This window comes from Cyprinus carpio, chromosome B15, assembly GCF_018340385.1.
Source record: "Cyprinus carpio isolate SPL01 chromosome B15, ASM1834038v1, whole genome shotgun sequence".
In the NCBI taxonomy this organism is placed as follows: Eukaryota; Metazoa; Chordata; class Actinopteri; order Cypriniformes; family Cyprinidae; genus Cyprinus; species Cyprinus carpio.
Window position 1 is genome coordinate 12332666 of NC_056611.1, and position 19857 is coordinate 12352522.

Here is a 19857-nt window from a genome sequence, read left to right on the forward strand (position 1 = left end):
TGAGAATGATTTCTTTTTCTCTGTTATATGTAATCTGTTAATCTAGTAATGTAATGTAATTTTGATGATTCATATTTAAAACACAATTATTTTAATAGGATCAATCTTAGGACCGATCTAGTTTCTCTAATCCTATGACTTTGGTCTCAATGGTTGGTAGTAAAATGTCAACAACATTTAAATGGAAACTTTTGTGGCATATCTTTCTCAATTTGTGGTTTTATCTTTAAAAAAAAAAAAAAAAAAAAAAAAAAACACAAACAACTTATCTTATTATAATCTCGTTATCATAAGATCATTACAGGTTTTCATACCAAAACATGCTGGAAAAAGCTGTTATATCATATCTATGACTATAATAAATGGACGAGAGATTTATTTTTGATGTAATTATATAAAAATGTATAGTGTAGACAAGCAGTTTGTGGGTTATTCAAAGCTTGACTATTTTGGGGTTTGGGGTGAGAAGCGCGCACACACATGCACACACTTCTTTGGCAGCTGACTATGACCTCTTCTGCCCCACAATCTAACAGATTCAACCACACACACACCCTGGAACACACATCCAAGTGTTTTTTGCTCCAGTTGCCTTCTTTAATGACTTCAACATGGGCCTTCAAACATTTTTTATTTTAGCAATGGTTCTGAATTTTGCTCACAGCAGGGACATGCAAGGTAGGTTTATATTGTCTCAGGTTTAATTCTTTTTGCTTAATTTGATCAGATGATGCTGTTGTGTTTTCTGGTCCTTTTGAAAAGCTTGCATATTTTCTGGTAGGCTAGATACAAAAAAGACAGATTTTACAAGGAATAATGTAAATCAATAGCATCTGATAAAAAAAAAAAAAAAATGTGAACACAATCAGTGCATTTCATTTCAGCCTGTGAGTTTGCTCACACTGAGAAGACATTTCCAGAGAAAAGGGAGGGAATGAGCATTTCTGGCAGGCTTTGCAGTTGTGCAATATATGTATATATATATATTAGCCTTTTGTTTGAATTATTGCTATTGATATTTTGAGCTTTTTTGAGCTTTTTAAGTAATGTGATGATGATGATAATAATAATGATAAAAATCTGTTGAATCTGTTGCTCATTGAGAAGAGCTGCATGCAATGAACAAAGATTCTTTCACAAATTCTGCTTTAGGCATTTCCACTGTCCTTTGCCAGACATCCTTATTTGAGAAAAACATTTAACCATTTAACCTTTCATTCTGAAACCAATAAATGCTGGGGCATGGGAAAAATCAATTCTGGCTTGTATTAACTTGGTAGTACTGATGTAATTAGATTCCTAGAAAACATAAAATTATTTTCTTTTGTGGTTTAAATTGTTTAGTACACACACAGTAGCAACAGAATGCAAGATGCTTTTTTCAGATGGCAAAAAAATAAAATATGCTTATTGCAAATGTGTTTTCTGCTGGCTTTTTATTCATTTTTAATTTTTTTCATGCTCAAGCCATTATTTTAAGACTTGTAACATCATCAAATCAGGGTAGTAATGACGCATTCAACAGCTGTGATTTTAAACACAGAACTGTGTTTGCATGTAATCAGTTAAATGACGTACTGTGGTATGTATGTGGTTTAAAGCAGCACGCAACATGTGTGTAAAAGAGCTGTGCTGAAAAGTCTTGTCACATGACTGAAAAACCAAAAACATCTGCTTCCTTTTGTGCAAAGCAGCTAAATTTCCATCCCAGATTCTATGCAAGCTGCATGTGATGGCACTTTTGCTATTAGGACCAAATGAATATTCTTTAAACATTGCAAGCAATATTGCCTAAGTAATACATTTTTAAGATAATTAAAATTCTGTCATCATTTATTAACCCTCATGTCCTTTTAAATCTTGACTTTCTTTCTTCCTTGGAACACAAATGGAGATTTTTTGAATACTGTGCTGGCCTCTCTTTTACATCAGAATGAAAGGGGACTGCATGCAAAAAGGATGCAGAAGCATCATAAAGTAGTCAGCCATAAAAGTTGTATGACTTTTTAATTATTATTATGGTGATTTTTGTTATTTTGGAACTTGACAGGCCCAGTCCCCATTAACTTAAATTACATTGAAAAGAGCAGCCAGGACATTCTTCAAAATCTCTTTTTTACCTTCCACAAGGAAAAAAGGTCTTTCAGGTTTGGAACCACAAGAGGGCGAGTAAATAATGACAGAATTTCTATTTAAACTCTCCTTTTAAGAAAATGGTTTCTTTAATGTACTTTGGGTTACATAATATGTGCCCTTCAGGATTAATTTCACAAAATGTTTATGGGATTTTAAATGGACGTCAAGAAATGCTTTTGTTGGCCGCCCTGCCACAAATGAAGAAATCTGCCAGAGTTTATTAAGAATGCCAAGTGCTGACACTTCCCCTGACTGTGATTTATATATGTGGGGTTAGAAGGGGACACAATTGACGTAAACAACAAATAAAATTAGTTGTTGCTCTAATGATTACTGTAATGAACTATGTCATTAAATCTTTGAGTAATATTCGTCCCTCTCTCTTTATTATAGATTCAGAAACCAGAGACTTGGTTCTTCAACAAACAGTGACAGGGATTTTGGGGGAAGAGGTCTACTTGCGTTGTCTGTACACTGGACAAAGTAGCATAACGTTCTCCTCCTGGAACCGTATCGATTCTTCAAACAAGGCAAAGAAAATGGCAGGCTACAAATCCAATGAGAACTCTTTCAAAAGAGAAAACTTTGACATCCCAGCATCAATTACAAACCTTACTGTAAAGGTGAACGTGACAAGTTTTGATCAAGAGGGAGAATACACATGTGTCTTTGACTCTGATGAGGATGAAACCAAGGAAACCATGTTTCTTACTGTTATTGGTGAGTATGCAAAAATGTATTTCCCCCCAGAAAAAAAGGAACTCATATGGGTTTCAAATGAAATGAAGAATGAATAAATGATGACAAATTCATCAATACCTCTGTTTTGTCTCTAAGCTCGGCCTGATGTTGACATAACTATGAAAAAGGAAGTTGTGAATGGGACTCTCTACCATGCTGTCACTTGCTCTGCCTCCAGTGCCAAGCCTGAGGCTGTGATTAGATGGGAGATCTCTGGTGCCCTTCCAAGAGATGACATCTTCTCTGTGAACATGATTAATCCGGTTCATCCCAATGGCACAACCAGTTCGATCAGTGTACTTCGCTTCCCCCTAATTATGAATAATGAGAGCACTGTTACCTGTGTGGTTGAGCATCCAGCTTTTACTGAACCCAAAAGAGCCAAGATAGAGGTGGACACATTTGGTAAGTTCTGTTCTGTAGCGTTTTTAGGAAAAGCCAGGGAGTGCAAGACACATAAGCTACAGTATGTTTCTGTTGTTTTGCAATAGCTACGATTGTTCAGGATGAAACCTAAAAGAAAGAACTGAGAAATCAATTTGGTATTCTCCTACTGCCTGCTCTTTGCACTAAGGTTGCAAGTGTTTCCTGTGGTACCATCACATTTGTAGCGGCTGCCTGACCACAAACGTAGCATAATGTGTAGATACAGTATAGATGTGTTCCTTTTATAATACAAAAACAGCAAAATTGCAAAGAGTAAACATCAGTAGTTCTTTATTTTTTACTAATTATTACAGAAAAAAAAATCTATAAAAAAATGGCTGATAAAGAAAACTTATGAAAACTGGTGAACTCAGCAAGATTGTTCTCACAGTTAGCAGTTTATTTGCTTGTTTTCAGGCCTGATTCACAAAAACAGTTTTGCAAATTGAGAACAATACCAGTTCAAAAATGTAGTTCTGAACATAATTTGCACAGTGCAGTTCTTGATCTTGCAAACCTGTTAGGAGCTTATGTTATATAAGATGCAGCAGTCTACAACAATCTAGCATAATTTTGGGAACCATACAACATCTCTGTACTGCTATCCAGGCTTTTTAAATGCTTAAGTCTGTTAAAGTTATAACAGTTATAAATCTGTTATCCATCATTTGTTCAGCTACTTAACCCATGATTGTACAGTAATAGAGCGAGATTGACATTTTACTTGTAACTGTTGTTTATAAGACAATCAGTAAAGGCCTTATTGTCATATAAAGTGTTTGCTTATGGCAGTAGTGTTGGCGCTGAAATGAACAACAACAGCTTAATTGAAATCCTCAAGTGTTAAATGCTAAACCATTTTGCAAGTGTTTTTGCACTCAGAATACTGCAGTCGGCACAACTGTTAAGTGAATTCACTTTTTATCTTTTCTTGAATCATGACATCTAAACCAAACATCTTTCATTCACTGAGAAATACCTTGCTTGGAGCTATAGTTAGCATTTCCAACAGCTTGGTAAACAGACAGAACAGCTGTTTAAACTTCTCTAAACTCAAATGTATGCTTGTTTAACCTTAAGATTAAACTCACAGATACTCTTCTCAGTTTTCTAAAAAGAACGGTCTCTTTGTCATGAACTTCCCTTGTTCTTATTGGCACTTTTCTTCTTTTTAACAGTTTCTCCTGTTATAAGCATGAAGACCGTCCTGGTCCAAAAAGGAGGAGAAGACTTTCAAGAGGTCATCTGTACAGCAACAGGAGGGAGGCCACATCCAAATATCACATGGATACTGCCTGAATTCAAAAACACACCACCTTTACAGAGAAATGTCTCCAAACCAGATTCAGTTATCAGTTCATATCAGTTCCCATCAGATCCTTATGAAGGAGAAAATATCTCTTGTGTATTTAGCTATGCGTTTCTCCCATTCATAAACACAAGGACAATCACTTTGCCAATTTACTGTGAGTACCAGCATTATTTAAACTGAATAGATGCACATATGTAGAATATTTAAAGCATCTAATTTGTAAAACTTTTTTCCATCTAGATCTTTCCTCACTTCAGCTGAAGAACGTTGATTATGCCATTAACAGTGAGAATCAGACTTCATTGTCACTTGTGGAGGGTGGCATGGACATTACAATCAGGATGGATGTTTTAGGCAATGTACCAAGTTATAAAGTGAAATGTTCCAGGTAAGATGTTATAATATCATCCCTGAAGGCCTTGAATATAAGCATAAAATGAACATTTTAAATGAGCACTGATACAACATGAAACTGTCAATTTCACCCTCAATTAAAAATTCAAATATTGTATTATGGTGTGTTGACTATAGAATAAGCACACTGAAACAAGTTGTAAAAAGCTTGCTTTGCACTTTTGTATCACTTGATCAAGGAAGGCCAACCACTACCTGAGGATGTGGATTTGGTTGGCAACAAACTCTTAGTCAGAGGACCTGTTGAGCTGCACCTTGCTGGACAATATCTCTGCCAGGCCTCTTACCGTAGACATCAAGTTTCCCTGCAGTTTACAATTAAAGTAAATCCAAAAGTCCTACTGCCAGGTACTATATTTGCTTTCACAATATCATCACACTGTACTGATATTCTACACTCTACAACTAAAGATAGTCAACTAAAGTATAAACTTGATTTAATTTCACTTTCAGTGACATTTCCCCCAAATATCAGCGTGAATTATGTAGAGAATTCAGACTACATTCACATTGAGTGTTTGGCCTCCAATGCTGTACCTGCTGCAAATGTGTCCTGGGTTCTTTCAAAAGAGATTAATAGTACAATTCAGTCTGAAGAAACACACTATAATGGATCTAATTCTGTCAGAAGTGTGTTGACTGTGCCTAGCTGCATGACCCGCAGATATGTAATTGAGTGTGTAGTCGACCATCCTGACTTCACGGAAGAAGAGAGGCGGCAGATTGCTCTTCCTGTGTGTGGTAAGACATTGTTGGATAGATGAATGGATGGATGGATGGATAGTGCAATGGTGATGATAAAACAATGGATGGATGGATGGATGGATGCATGGATGAATAGATTAATGATGATAATAGAACAATGGATGAATGGATGGATACATGCATGGATGGATGGATAGTACAATGATGATGATGAAACAATGGATGAATGGATGGATGGATAGTACAATGATGATACTAGAACAATGGATGGATGCATGGATGGATGGATGGTTGGATGGATGGATGCATGCATGCATTGATGGACAGTACAATGATAATGATAGAAAAATGGATGGATGGACGGATGGATGAAGGCATGCATGCATGCATGGATAGTATAATGATGATACTAGAACAATGGATGGATGCATGCATGCATTGATGGATAGTGCAATGATAGTAATAGAACAGCGGACAGATGGATGGATGGATGGATGGATGGATCCTGTTGACATAGGCAGCTCACTAGGTTTTAAAACAGAGCTATCTATCAAACATTCTGACATGTAGTTTATGTTTTTTGGTTGTAGCACCACCGAATATTACCCTGCAGTCTAGTGTTGAATGGGACAGTGGCATTGCTTACGCATCGCTGGTGTGTTCAGTGCAGAGCCAGACCCCAGCAGCGGCCATCACCTGGGCTGTAGAGTGCCATGGCATTAATAATAACTCTAGTGAACTTGTAATGACTCAACCTGAGCTTCAGCAGAGTCATATGGTTGTCGCTCAGAGCGTGGCACATATTCCTATTTACTCACATGCCGGATGCACTGTGACCTGTGTGGTTGAGCATCAAGGGTTAGAGAAACCAGAGAACAAGAGCATCGTCCTCCCATCCTTAGGTAAGTTTTACTATAACATTAACTCCAAAAGTAGTTTGACGCTTGAGCCAGACTTAGAAATTAATGAATGTGATTGCGTTAGGAAGCTAAATGTCAGTCCATTCATACGTTTTAAATGACCTAATTATCACTGTGAAACTGCTTTGCTTCTTGAATTTAAAGAAATAATCTGCATTCAATATAAGTTAAGTTTAACCCTAAAATGACCACTACAAAATCGACACATCAAGTAATGAAAATCTCTTTGCTTTTAGGGCCGTCTGTAAGCCGTGCGTTTCTGGGTGAAGAGAGTTACACTCTTATTTGGCATGCTGTGTGTGAGTACAGCGGCGATGGGGTGAAACCCAACATCTCCTGGGTCTTTCCCGATGAAGACACTGTAATACTGGTGACTACTGAATCCAGATATGATGGAATCAAAGTAGAAGTCAATTTAACTCATGAATTTCAACTCAGTCAGTATGAGGGGAAAGATTTGATATGTCTGATCCAGAACAAGCTCGGCAGGGATGAAAGACGGACAATACATGTTCCAAAATACTGTAAGCTTTTTTCAACCCTAAAATACTGACTGGCATGATTTCTAGTTATTCATTCAGTAAATGCAATCTGCTTTTACTTTTATTTAGCTATCTCATCTATTGAGGTTTTAAACAAAACCACACTTGATCGTAGAAGTCATGGCCAGAATGAGCATCGTTTAGCACTGCAAGAAAACCTCTCGAATCAGAAGATACTTCTCAGAGCCCACGGCAATGTTCCATCGTACAAGACAACATGTTACAGGTATGTTGAATTTAAAGTTACAGAAAAACGTCATGACTGTATCAAGGCCTGTTAAACAGTTCTGCATCACTATCAAAACCTAAATGCAGCACACTGATTTTCTTTCATTTCAGACACCCAAAGGGATAAAAGACAAGGGCTAGCTAAAGTTTTCACATGAATTTTTTACTACATCAGGCTGGAAAGTTCTAAAGGATTATTTTTGCTTGACAATAAATGCAGGAACATTTCTCATTTTTGTTCAGTTTAACTTGAAGTACTAAAACAACTAAAGCTAAATTAGCTAAAACTTATTACAAAACTTGTGTGTATATATATATATATATATATATATATATATATATATATATATATATATATATACAGATTAAATACTAATAAAAAAGGCAAAAGCACAACAAAACTACTAAAAGTGAAAACAGAAAATATAAAAATATTTAAAATAATATAAAAACTTTAATAGCTATAATTATGCGGCTTAGTCCAGAAATAGTACAGTAGATCCCTTAAATCTGTCATTCTATAAGAACACATACCCTAAATGAATATTCTATATATCATTTACTCATCCTCATCTTGTTTCAAACCTTTATGATTTAGTTTCTTCCGTGGAACACAAAAGGATATATTCAGAAGAATGTTCGTGCTGCTCTTTTCCATACATTGAAAGTGAATGGTGGCAGATGCTGTCAAGCTCCAATAGTGTAGTTAATTAAAATTAAGCTCAAATTAAACATAAAAAATAATTTATGGTAATTGAAATAAAGCTAAAATAAAAATATAATAATGAAAATAAAATATATTAGATAAAAACATTTAAACTTGAAAATTAGAAATGCTAACTGCAGCTAATGAAATAAATAAAATTAAATATTTTTGAGTCATTTTTGAAATACTAAAATTACTAAAACTAGTAAATATTAATACTAAAAATAAAAATAAAGCTAAATATAAATATTTAAACACTAATAAAAATGACAAAACCACAACCAAAATGTAAATAAATAAAATAAAGATGAAAACACACTTTTTTGAAAAAATGTCACTTTTTGTGCTCAGACTCAAAGCTTGAGAGAATGTGCCAACATTCAGTTTCATTGTATTGATAATGTGTTCCAAGAAAGAAAGAAAGAAAGAAAGAAAGAAAGAAAATCATGAGTAAATTAGGACAGTTTTATTTTCGTGTGAACTATCCCTTTAACTTTTCAGACATCCATTGTAATGTAGTTTTTTTTGTGCTTATTTCAGACATATTGATCAAAACTCTTCTAAATCTTCCATCTAGCAGTTTCTAGAGAAAAGGAGACTGACAAGTTGTTATTTAAGACACACCTCTGAATTTTTCTCATCTCAGGGAGGACGGGTCAGCAGCTGACACAGAGGACATGGCATTAGTTTTTACAGTGCCGGTGTCTGAACTGGATGCAGGATTGTACATATGCCATGTCTCGTACCACCACCACACGGCTAATGTTTTCATTCGGGTGGATGTAACTAGTGATGAGACTCAACACAGTGAGTTTTCCACATATCAGGCCTAGATTATCAATACTGATATTTAGAAGTGTGGTGAATTGATTTGTAATGAAAGTTTGTTTTCCACAGTGATATTCATCATTATTTGCTTCTCGTCAGCTGCTGCAATCACCCTCATCTTGATTATCATTTTGGTTGTCCTCTGGTGAGTAGACTCGCTTTCTAACAAACTTAGGTTAAATTCTACTGTTTTCTTTTTGGATATTACCATACAGGTGAGATCAGTGGAGGCAAACAGGAAGCAAGGTAGCTTACCTAGACCAATGACATGCATCGTGTTCATAAACAGGATACATGGTGGCTGGCATAGAACAACACCGCATCTACCACATCTGTACTTTCACGCGACATAAACAGATTCATGTTCATGTCTCAGCAGCGGAGAATGGTGTCAATTTAAATTGCATACGTATCTGAGGCTTTGATTTAAAAAAGAAAAAAAAAACCTTGACACGTAAATTTCCTATTGTTATTTCTTTCTAGTAAAAGTGGGAGAAGTCACTCATCAGAAAATGGCCAAAAGGTAAACAAAGTGTTATATAATCATTTCAACATTTTGTCCAGGAAATAGCAATGGCTCATTTAATTTTTTTTCCCCAAAAGAAAAACAGGACAGAGCGTGAGTCTCTAGCAGCTCTAATGCAGGATCCTCGCTGCGCAGAGAAGACGGTGATTCCAAGCATGGCTGGAGACTATTCCATTGTTTTTGATGCTAAAAGCACAGTGTGACACACCTGTTGGGTTTTACGACTGTAATATATCAGTTTTTGCACATACTTGTGGAGTTTGTGGCAGCTTGAGTGCATGCTTTAAAAAAGGGAACATGCCTAAGAAATTCATTCATTTTTAATCAGACTGTTTTGCTGATGATATGTAATGGAAAAAGAAAATGGAAATTTACTTAAAGTTTTCTGTACCCAGGCCATCCAAGATTAAGATAAGTTTGTTTCTTTATCAGAACAGATGAAAGTGATGTGACATACAGCCAAGTATGGTAACCCATACTCGGAATTCGTGCTCTGCTTTTAACCCATCCAAAGTGCACACACACAGCAGTGAACACACACACCCGGAGCAGTGGGCAGCCATTTATGCTGCGGCGCCCGGGGAGCAGTTGGGGGTTCGGTGCCTTGCTCAGGGGCACCTCAGTCATGGTATTGAAGGTGGAGAGAGCGCTGTACATTCACTCCCCCCACCTACAATTCCTACCGGCCCGAGACTCGAACTCACAAACCTTGGACTGCAAGTCCGATTCTCTGACCATTAGGCCACGACTTCCCTGATTTGGAGAAATTTAGCATTGCATTAGTTACTCACCAATGGATCCTCTGCAGTGAATGGGTGCCATCGGAATGAGAGTCCAAACAGCTGATAAAAACATCCCAATAATTCACAAGTAATCCAATATGACTCCCGTCTATCAATTAAAATCTTGTCAATTGAAAATCTGTGTGTTTTTAATAAACACATTAATCAGGCTTCTCCAAAACTTCTCCAAATCCATCCCAATGAAGAAACAACTCATATACATCTTGAATGGCCTAAGAATGATGCAAATGTTTATTTTGGTATGAACTATTCATTTAATATAAATGTTTCATTAGTTGTCTCAGGGTTTTGGACTCAACTGTATATACACAATGCAGTTGGTATTTTTAATATGTAGTTGTTCTTTTTCCTCAACTACAAATACAACCTGTAAGGAAAATATCGGAGTAGCTTGGTATTACTTTTAGCATTATGATTTACTTCAATAAGTAGCATTGTTTTATAAATATAATGAGCACATTTTTATTGTTTTACTACTTTTTAAGATTGTTGCTTTGTTCTGATTTACACATAAATGTAATTTAAGTCAGATTGGTGTCTTCGATCTTGTTTTCGTTCCATTTGTACTTGTAGCTCACAAACTGACTGAATTTGTAGCGCCCTCTGGTGACCCTGCAGTATACAGTGGGAGAATCCACATCTGTGCCTGTAGAGTGAGAGTCCAGTCTGATATTTTGGTTATGAGATTTTACTCCCTTCACAGTCTTTGTTTGAATGACGACTGGTCTATATTTGTGTTGCTGTAAGATACCTAGGCATCTCCAGGGTGTATTTTGTTTTTTTGATGTTTGTATTGTTAAAATAAAATAATTTACTTGTTTAGTTTATTTGATTATGTTTGTTTATCAGGTTAAAAAAAAATATTATTCCAATCATAAGATGATATATGACAAATACAGTTTTCACAAAGGACAAAATTCTTTGTATATCACATTATAAAATGCACTTTCCTGTTACATGGATTTACAAAACATACAATGTTAAGAAGAGATTTGACCCTTGAGTTAAACTGAATTATTGCTCATAAACCTTTCATACACAGTCCATACATAAAGAAGCAAAAAAATTACTTTATGTACATTTATCGTTTCTTATACAGACAAGGTTTAAGTTGAAGACTGACTTTCTTCACGTTCACAGGTGCTTTTCCTGTCTTTATGAATTCAAAGGAGTAGAAGTGGCTGTTTTTAGTGTCCTAGAAAAAAAAACAGATGAACATAAATAGCTTGTAAACAGCTCTTTTCTTTAAGGGTCAATATCATTGTAGGTTGCCTTTTGGCGTCCTGTACATAAATAACTCATTTGCCATGATAACATGAAAATGACTATGAAAGGGTGTGTTATATTAGGCTAAGTTTTTATAATCATAAAAAAAGCATAACTTGGCTCTTTAGATATATTTTCTAGATTTGTTTTAGTTTTGTGTAAGAATGTCCCATGCACTGCTCATTCAATTTGAATGATAGTAGATTATTGTCAAATCATAAAATTTATAAAATGCTGTTCTCCTATTGATATTTTGTTAAATAAGAAATTACTCGTTTTGAATGTATTGATCATTTGGTAATAAAAATGATATTTTTATTTTAATAAAAAATAAGAGTTTGTCCATGTCCCTTGAATGGTTGTCCACCTTGTCATATTGGGGCATCCGCCCCTTTAAGAAAAGGCCAACCACTTTAGTGACATCAGGACAACAGATTATTTGTCTCTTCAGTGACAGGGATTTCTACCACAGAGGTGAGCAAGTTGGTGACTTTTCAACTGACAAATTTTCCTTGAGTTTGCTTACTTTCTTTACCAAAGCTTATCATGTCCACCCTGTCGGCATAAAATATGCCAGAAGTGATTAGAATACAGTATTTTCAAAATATGTCAGTTTAAATATACCAAATTCTCTTCAACAACCAGACTAAATATTTAGCTAGCCACAGTTTGTTGTAAGCTAATACGCTAATTGAAGCTCAAAATGTCCACCCTGTCGGCCACTTAAGACTCGATAGAGTGGACATACACATGACAGGGTGGACACAGCATTCATTTGTAGTTAATGTTGCTAAAAACTAAAATGAACACATATCAAAGTGACTAAGGCTGTAATTTTATTTTTATTTTATTTTTTTCGAAGTTAAATAAATGTTTCATTGTCATATTTTGTCATGCTTTGTGTGTTCTGCATTATGTGTCCACCCCGTCATGTTCTGGTCCACCCTGTCATCTTGATATTTTACAATAATATTTTAAATAATAATTCATTCATATCTATATAATCCAGTGTTCAATAGCTAGGTGTGGGGGCAATAACATGCAAACAAAAACTGCATCCAAATATCACAGTTTCTCCAAATAAGACAAAATACATGTGCGAAATTGTATGAGTTTCTTTAAAAACACATGGTTAACATTATTTATGTATTTATAATTTGAAAGCAAACAAATAACCCTGTTTAGGAGGGACATCATACCTTTCAGAAAATATAATTTACATCTTAATTTTGCAATGAAACGTATTTAACAGTAATATAGATGTCCACGACAGGGTGGACATATCTTATGGTTTATGCTTCGAATAATGGCCCATAATTATCCAAAAAAAAAATGTGTGGGAGCTCAGCTAATATGTTTCTATAGTACTTGAGTGTCTACTATTTATGACATGACAAAGCAGATGGGAAATTAAAACCAAAATCTTGGAGTATTGTGAGTGTTGAAATGCACTCTATGGCGATATTGATCCTTAAATAGTAAATTAAACTACATTTTGATTACTAAATTATGACCCATTTAACTGAAAAACTGAGAATGAAGAACATTTTCTGTTTGTGCTGTTAATATATACAATTATTGATCTCCATACTTGCAGAACAGCACAATTCTAATCTGCAACACTGCACACTTGTCCTGACTTTCCATCTCTAGTACAGCATTAGACCTGCAACTAACAATCATTTATGAGAATTAAGGAGGAGATTATTCTAATGATTAATAGATTTATGATAGCAGTCCTCTATTACTTGCATGTTTGTCAGTTTTTAACAGCAAGTCTGCAGAAAATGTTTCAGTGAGTTTTGCACAATCATCAGCTTTTTGAGGTGATATATATCTAAACATTTGAATGTTAGTGTATGTTCACTGGAATGAATGGCACATTACCTTATGGACTAACTTGAAGCCCAGACTTGACAATGCACTAAAAAACGAACGCTCATTTTCAAATCTGCTGGCCACTTCAGCAATTTTGAGAACACCCCTGCAAAAAAAAAATATTAAAATAATGCCAACTGTAAAAAAAAAAAAAAAAAAAAAAAAAAAAGAAGAAGAAGAAGAAGGTGGCAGTTACCCCATCACCAGGACTCTGTTTGCTTCTGCCAAAAAGTCTCCGAGATTTGTCCCCATCAAAGAAAGACAGAAAACAGCAATATCTACAGTAGAATCACGAAGCGGCACCTGTGTAAAAGTCACAAACAGTGCTGCCTTGAGTCTTTCGGCTGCATTACAAATTATAGCTTTATAACAACCATAACTTACTTTTGCCATGTCACATTTAGTGGCAAGATCACAAACCGGAGCCAAATCAAAAGAATGTACTTTATTCTTTACACTCCGAGCAATTTTACAGTCTCCACAGCCGAAGTCAGCAACAACTAAAGAAGCTGGTCTGGAAAAAAAAGGAAATAGAAAATCATTAACTTTCAGTGCCTTCCAAAAATGCTGTATTTCTGTAATTCATTCATGGAAGATTATTGTGTGCATGACCACTGTTATTTAATAAAGACAAGCCAGTTAATTTTTTTATATATATATATATATCTTTAAAAAAAATTAACAAATTAAATTGTAGTTCAGGAAACTACAGCCATGTCAAAACTGGATGGAAAATTATTATTACTTTAATGAATTATTATTGATAATTTATTATTATTATTACTGTTGTTGTTGTTATTATTGTGCCAAATTTCTTAATCAGGTCTTTTTAAAATAAAGATAAAAATAAATAAATAAAAGCATGTTGTAATATATTTTTTTAAATAAATAAATACATAAAGTTAAAAGCAATATATCTATCTATCTATCTATCTATCTATATATATATATATATATATTTATTTATATATATAGGTGTGTGTGTTTGTGTGTCTAAAAGTAATGTGTGCTTGCATACCCACAAACAAAACAAAACAACAACAACAAAACATTGCATAAAGGAAACTGCAAAAGGAAGGTCATCTCACTTTTTACAAATATAGGAAATGATTGAATCCACAGGGTTTGTAGGCCAGTGCTGAACTTGTGCCGTGTAGCCCTTGTGGTAAATTGCAATGGCCTCTGGGTCCTGCTGAAACATGCGTATGGCCTCACCGCTGGTGGACGTGTAAAGCTGCTCATTGATGTAGCGGAATCTAGCGGCTTCTAACTGCTTCTCCATCTTTGTCCTTAAAGCAGTCGAGGGGTCAGGAGCCACTTGCTCTTCATCGCCCTTCAAGCTTACTGTTGTACCTTTGGGTTCTTCTAGTTCCTCTGAGGCTTTATTGCTGTCATCAGGAAGCTGCGACTTTAAAATGCGACGCAATTTTTCTGCCTGCGATTTATTCATCATTTTTGAAGGTTTCCCTTTCTCTTCCACTTTAAGTGAGACTGTGTTGTTACTTAGGGAGTCATCTACTATTCTAGTTCCTGTGCTAGGCCTTTCATCTGTTTTAAACTCTTTGCAATTTCGAGCATTGTCCGTGATGGAAGAAACACCATTCTTTTTATGAGCTTTCTTCGTTTTTTTGGATGCCTTGTCATGTTTCTCCACTTTCTTGGATTCTTTGACATCCTGTGTTTGAACTAATGGTTCCTCATTTGCAATGGCATGATCAACACCTGTCGTTTTTGGAAGATATTTGTTCTTGGACCTTCTTTTGTTTTTCATCTTGTTCTTCCACTGCTTTCTGCTTAGCTTGTTGTCTGCTTGACTTTCATTTTTCTCCAATTGAGGTCCGACTCCTTTGTCAATCTTATCTTTTCTGGACTCTTGTGACACCTTAGAATCTGCAAACACAAATTGATGTAAAAAAAAAAAAAGGTTAATAATGTTTAAGAGTGTAGACATAAAATGACTAGAACATGTTCTCACTTGTTTCTTTAATGGTCTTCTTTACGGTCTTCTTCTTCTTGTTCACAGGTGGTTCAGAAGAATCCCCTTTATCCTGCTGCTTCGCTTCATTTTCAGCATTAGACGCTCTTTTACGCTTTTTGCACCTTTTCTTTTTTGCTGTCTTGACTGTAGTGGAGGTGTCTTTCTCCTCTTCACTATCCTCGAACACATTCCCAGCTCCCCAGTCTGGAACTGAACCCAGTGTTTGCAAGGTTCTCAAAAGACTTCGTTTACCCACAACCTTATCCTGTTGGGAGAAAACGCTAGATGAAAAATTCAATTAATGGGGGGGGGGGGGGAATCATAATACCTTGCCAGAGCCAGGAGACATCTTAACAGAGCGAGAAGATCCATCTGGTAATGGAGAATCAGTCCATTCCTCTTCAGCAAACATGTTTGGAACCGCTGTTAATTTTGGATAAACACTGTAAATCGTCACAGTGAGTTATACGAAAAGCTAACTATTATGTGCTTGCATATCTTGTCAGATGAGAAAACTGATCATAGTGCTGACAGAAATTAGTGTTTACATCCCCTAGAAGCATATTACAGTATCCGCGTTTCAAATTAATGTACAGCGTACTTACATTTTTCTCGCTCTCCTACACGTGCGAAGAAAGAACCGTCACGTGGTTTTGTGTACATCCGGGTTACCGTGACAACTTCCTTTCCGAACTACTCGGATTCTGGGTTCTCCAAATATTTATTTGAATAAAGCTTATTTATTAGGCTCAAATATGTATTACATTGTGAAAGACAAATGGTTCTTTAAATGGAATTCATGACCGTTTTAACACTTAGATGCCTACAGTGTTTATTGTAGTGATGAAAAGTACGACTCGTTTTCGCTAATCGGTTCGTATATTAACGATTACGATATAAGTTACACTACTAGTCATTTTGTTCAAACTTCTAAGTTAAAATTTCCCCTGGATATTAATATCGTGTGTTTTTATTCTTAGGCATGAATGATTGTTTGAACCATTTTTAATAGTCTAGGTTTATTTATTTATTGACCCTGGTGAAAAAGAAGTAACATATATTTAAAAGGAGTATTTATCACAGAAATAATATATTTATGTGTGTGCAAACTGAATGTAATGACTGTTTTTTTATTGTTTAAATTATTTAAACAAAATTATTTATATTATATTATATTTAAATTATTTATATTTAATTTATAAATTGTCTCTGGTTTTACATAAAATTTTGCTATTTTTAATAAGCCCAGTTATATACAAACATTAAAAATACCATAAATACCCAAATACTACACAACTACTGTAAAGCGTAAAAATATTATCAAAATGTATTATCATGTGACATGAAAAATCTTGGATCTCTGGAGCTCCAGACATTGTTATACCCTTTTTAAAAAACTTTTAGACTAGGCCATCTGATCTAAAAAGTCCTTTTGGTATTTATGTAAAAATGTCCCACTTCAGGTTGTGCTTAATCTTTTTTTCTTTACAGATTTTTATGAAATAAATGTAAGAATAACTTTTATATTGTTGGTAATATTCTAAGATTAATATTTATTGGACTGAAGCAACTTAGATTTACTTGATTATCCATACGTCTTTTTGTTCAGATATGAATATAAAACATGATACAGCAGGGCAGGCTTTTGAGGAATGTTGATTTGTACATCTCTTAAAGCATTAGGCGTATTGCATTGCTATGTTAGATACAAATAATAAACTTAAATAATAATGAACTCGTTTATTGATTAATTATTTCAGGCAGATTGTGTAGCCTCGATTCTCAGAGAAAGTTTAGGCCTATAACATAGCTCGCAGTGCCACAAATATTCCTCTAGATGGCGCCATTTGTTTTCATTTCAACCTCCCACTCGGATCTAAAACTGCAATTTATCAGATTCTGATTACATTAGTTTTATTACTTATTGTGAGAAATCAAAATTTGACAGCCTATACACTCTGAACTAGACCAATATGATTCCTGAACGAATGACTACATCCTCAAATATTCTTTCAATTATTTCTTTCGTCATGCTCGATACTAATATCAGCTACCTTACGCTTGTGATGTTTAAAATAGTTACAGGCCGGTTGTAATTTTAATGATTATGAGAATTATTTTGAGGGATATTTTATGTAAAGAAAATTAAGTAGCCTATAGTTTTGACCAAAGTCCCTCAACACAAAAAAATACGTATGTGGTTACATAACTACATAATTAAATGTTTATTTTGATTTTGATCATTGGACCCTATTTGCTTAAGTTTGCCCGTTTTTAAAGTAACGTTAAGTTACAAAGTAGTGCAATGATGCTCCTGTTACTCTTCTCAGCTCTCCGTCTTCTAGCTCCCTCTGTAGGAAGACGATATTTTTGTCTCATGATCACTGACTACTAGCTAGCAGCGTTTGCTAGCCTCTAGCGGAAGTGGTCTGTACTCTTCTGCGTCAACGATGGCGTCGCAGCAGATGGTCGCGAGCAGTGCTCAGATGGGCGTTCAGCAAGCGGCGGTTTTACAGCAAGCTCAACAGCAAGCTCAACAACAGCTCAGTCAACAACAAGATTTTGATCCCGTTCACAGATTCAAAATGCTGATTCCTCTGCTCAAAGATAGTTTACAGGTGTATTTTGGTGCCTTTCATTGAAAATGGGAGCTGAAGGGACGGGTTTGAAATCAATACTAACATTAATTTACTATTTTATGGTTTCAGAACGTAATGACCATTGCTTCGCTAAATTTTGGACACAATGCAGCTATTGACAACGGCTTAAACACAACAGAGTAAGATTCCCTTATTATTATGTAAATAACATGGTACATGATGAATATGTAATTAGCACAAATTGTATGTTTGTATGCTGTGTGTATGTACATGTCTGTCTGTGCTGTCTATTAATGTACATAAATGTATGGAAATATATGGAAGGCTGTTTTTGCCACGGGGAAAAAAATCAGATAATTGCAGACTTTTTAATCTCACAATTCTGTTTTTATTTCCTCCACTGAATGAAAAAAAAAATGTAATTTTTTTCTCTCACAATTCCAAGGTTTTTATTTATTTATTTTTTTCTCAGAATTGTGAGATAAAATGTCTCAATTTTAATACTGAGACAGAAATAAGCTTCAGTAGAAAGATTTCTGAATGCTTAAACCAAGAAATAATATTTAAAAATATATATATATATATATATATATATATATATATATATATATATATATATATATATATATCTCCCCTCTCTAAATATAGGAAAGGTAATGATGCTGCAGTTCAGCGATTTGACAAAAGTTTAGAGGAGTTTTATGCTCTCTGTGATCAACTGGAGCTTTGCCTGGTAAGCACCTGCTGTGATTCTGATAAAAAAAATGTTATTGAAAGATCTTGTTTGATTTCGATTAACATTGACATTTCATTTTTTCAGCGGCTGGCTCACGAGTGCCTGTCTCAGAGCATCGACAGCACAAAGCACTCTCCGAATCTCGTACCCACAGCCACCAAGCCGGACACTGTGCAAACAGAGTCTCTGTCTTACTCCCAGTATCTCAGTATGATAAAATCACAGATCTCATGTGCTAAAGACATTCATAATGCTCTCTTAGAGTGTTCAAAAAAGATTGCTGGGAAGGTTCAAGGAGCTTGTAATTAGTAGCTGCCAACTGTATTTAGTTTGCTTTTTTATTTTTATTTTACATAGCTTTGATGCTGATTGAGGAATATATATATTTTGTCTGTTTACTTTTGTGAAAAAATTTACTCGTGCAATTAAATTTATATATTCTTGAAAATAAATTTGTGTGTGTGTTATAATATACTTTTTTTTTATCTAACAAGCTACTTAAGGGTTCTCTCTACTCTATTGCAAAATATATTTTAGTATTATTTATATACTATGGTTAATATTATTCAGTAGTATTTATTCATATTTATAATTGGCTTTTATTTTCTTCTTTTTGTGTGTGTAATTTTATGTCTTGTCATTTTTATTAGATTTTTTTTTTAATATTCTGATTAGCTTTAACTACATTTTATTAAAATTTTTGTTGTAGTATTTAGCATTTCAACTTTTATTTTATTTCAGTCATTTGCCAAGGCATTATATCTAAGCATTTTCTATCCAATGATTATATTTAATTTCCACTTTATTTGAATCAAGGGAAATTATTTTGAATGATTTACATTTCAGCATTAACCACACTCTTTTTTTACGGGTTAGCACTTTTACTGTACTCCATTCATGCTTCTCTTTTAAGATCTGTAAAATCTGCATTTTTCTTCTCCAATAAATATGTGAATAGAGATCATTTGACACAAATTTACTTTTGAGTGGATTATACAGTTCAATCGATCACTTATCATGAAGCAGCCTCTTTTCATTGATGACCTGCACTCTTAAGGGCTCACTAAAATTGGAAGAAGAAAAGTATAATCTGTATAATAAGTAATCCTTTC

General features: G+C 34.7%; 3 protein-coding genes across 3 annotated transcripts; 2 read left to right on the forward strand and 1 right to left on the reverse strand.

Moving 5' to 3' along the window:
* Window positions 1–405: 405 nt before the first annotated feature.
* si:ch211-149e23.4 lies at window positions 406–9954 on the forward strand. The gene is made up of 14 exons (XM_042739245.1): window positions 406–678; window positions 2530–2856; window positions 2974–3282; window positions 4482–4769; window positions 4856–5003; window positions 5208–5377; window positions 5483–5770; window positions 6325–6636; window positions 6891–7178; window positions 7266–7422; window positions 8777–8937; window positions 9028–9103; window positions 9442–9481; window positions 9562–9954. The coding sequence occupies exons 1-14, from the start codon at window positions 612–614 to the stop codon at window positions 9685–9687; spliced, it is 2757 nt and encodes a 918-aa protein (XP_042595179.1). The 5' UTR covers window positions 406–611; the 3' UTR covers window positions 9688–9954.
* Window positions 9955–11186: 1232 nt separating this feature from the next.
* On the reverse strand, window positions 11187–16116 carry rrp8 (ribosomal RNA processing 8). Its single transcript, XM_042739246.1, has 8 exons — window positions 16015–16116; window positions 15738–15832; window positions 15407–15674; window positions 14520–15321; window positions 13816–13945; window positions 13628–13734; window positions 13441–13537; window positions 11187–11482 (listed from the first exon to the last, which is right to left on the reverse strand). Exons 1-8 carry the CDS (start codon window positions 16070–16072, stop codon window positions 11369–11371), a joined length of 1671 nt encoding a protein of 556 aa, XP_042595180.1. The 5' UTR covers window positions 16073–16116; the 3' UTR covers window positions 11187–11368.
* Window positions 16117–17803: 1687 nt separating this feature from the next.
* On the forward strand, window positions 17804–19706 carry med29 (mediator complex subunit 29). The gene is made up of 4 exons (XM_019092298.2): window positions 17804–18027; window positions 18118–18188; window positions 18658–18742; window positions 18830–19706. Exons 1-4 carry the CDS (start codon window positions 17860–17862, stop codon window positions 19052–19054), a joined length of 549 nt encoding a protein of 182 aa, XP_018947843.2. The 5' UTR covers window positions 17804–17859; the 3' UTR covers window positions 19055–19706.
* The last annotated feature ends 151 nt before the right edge of the window (window positions 19707–19857 follow it).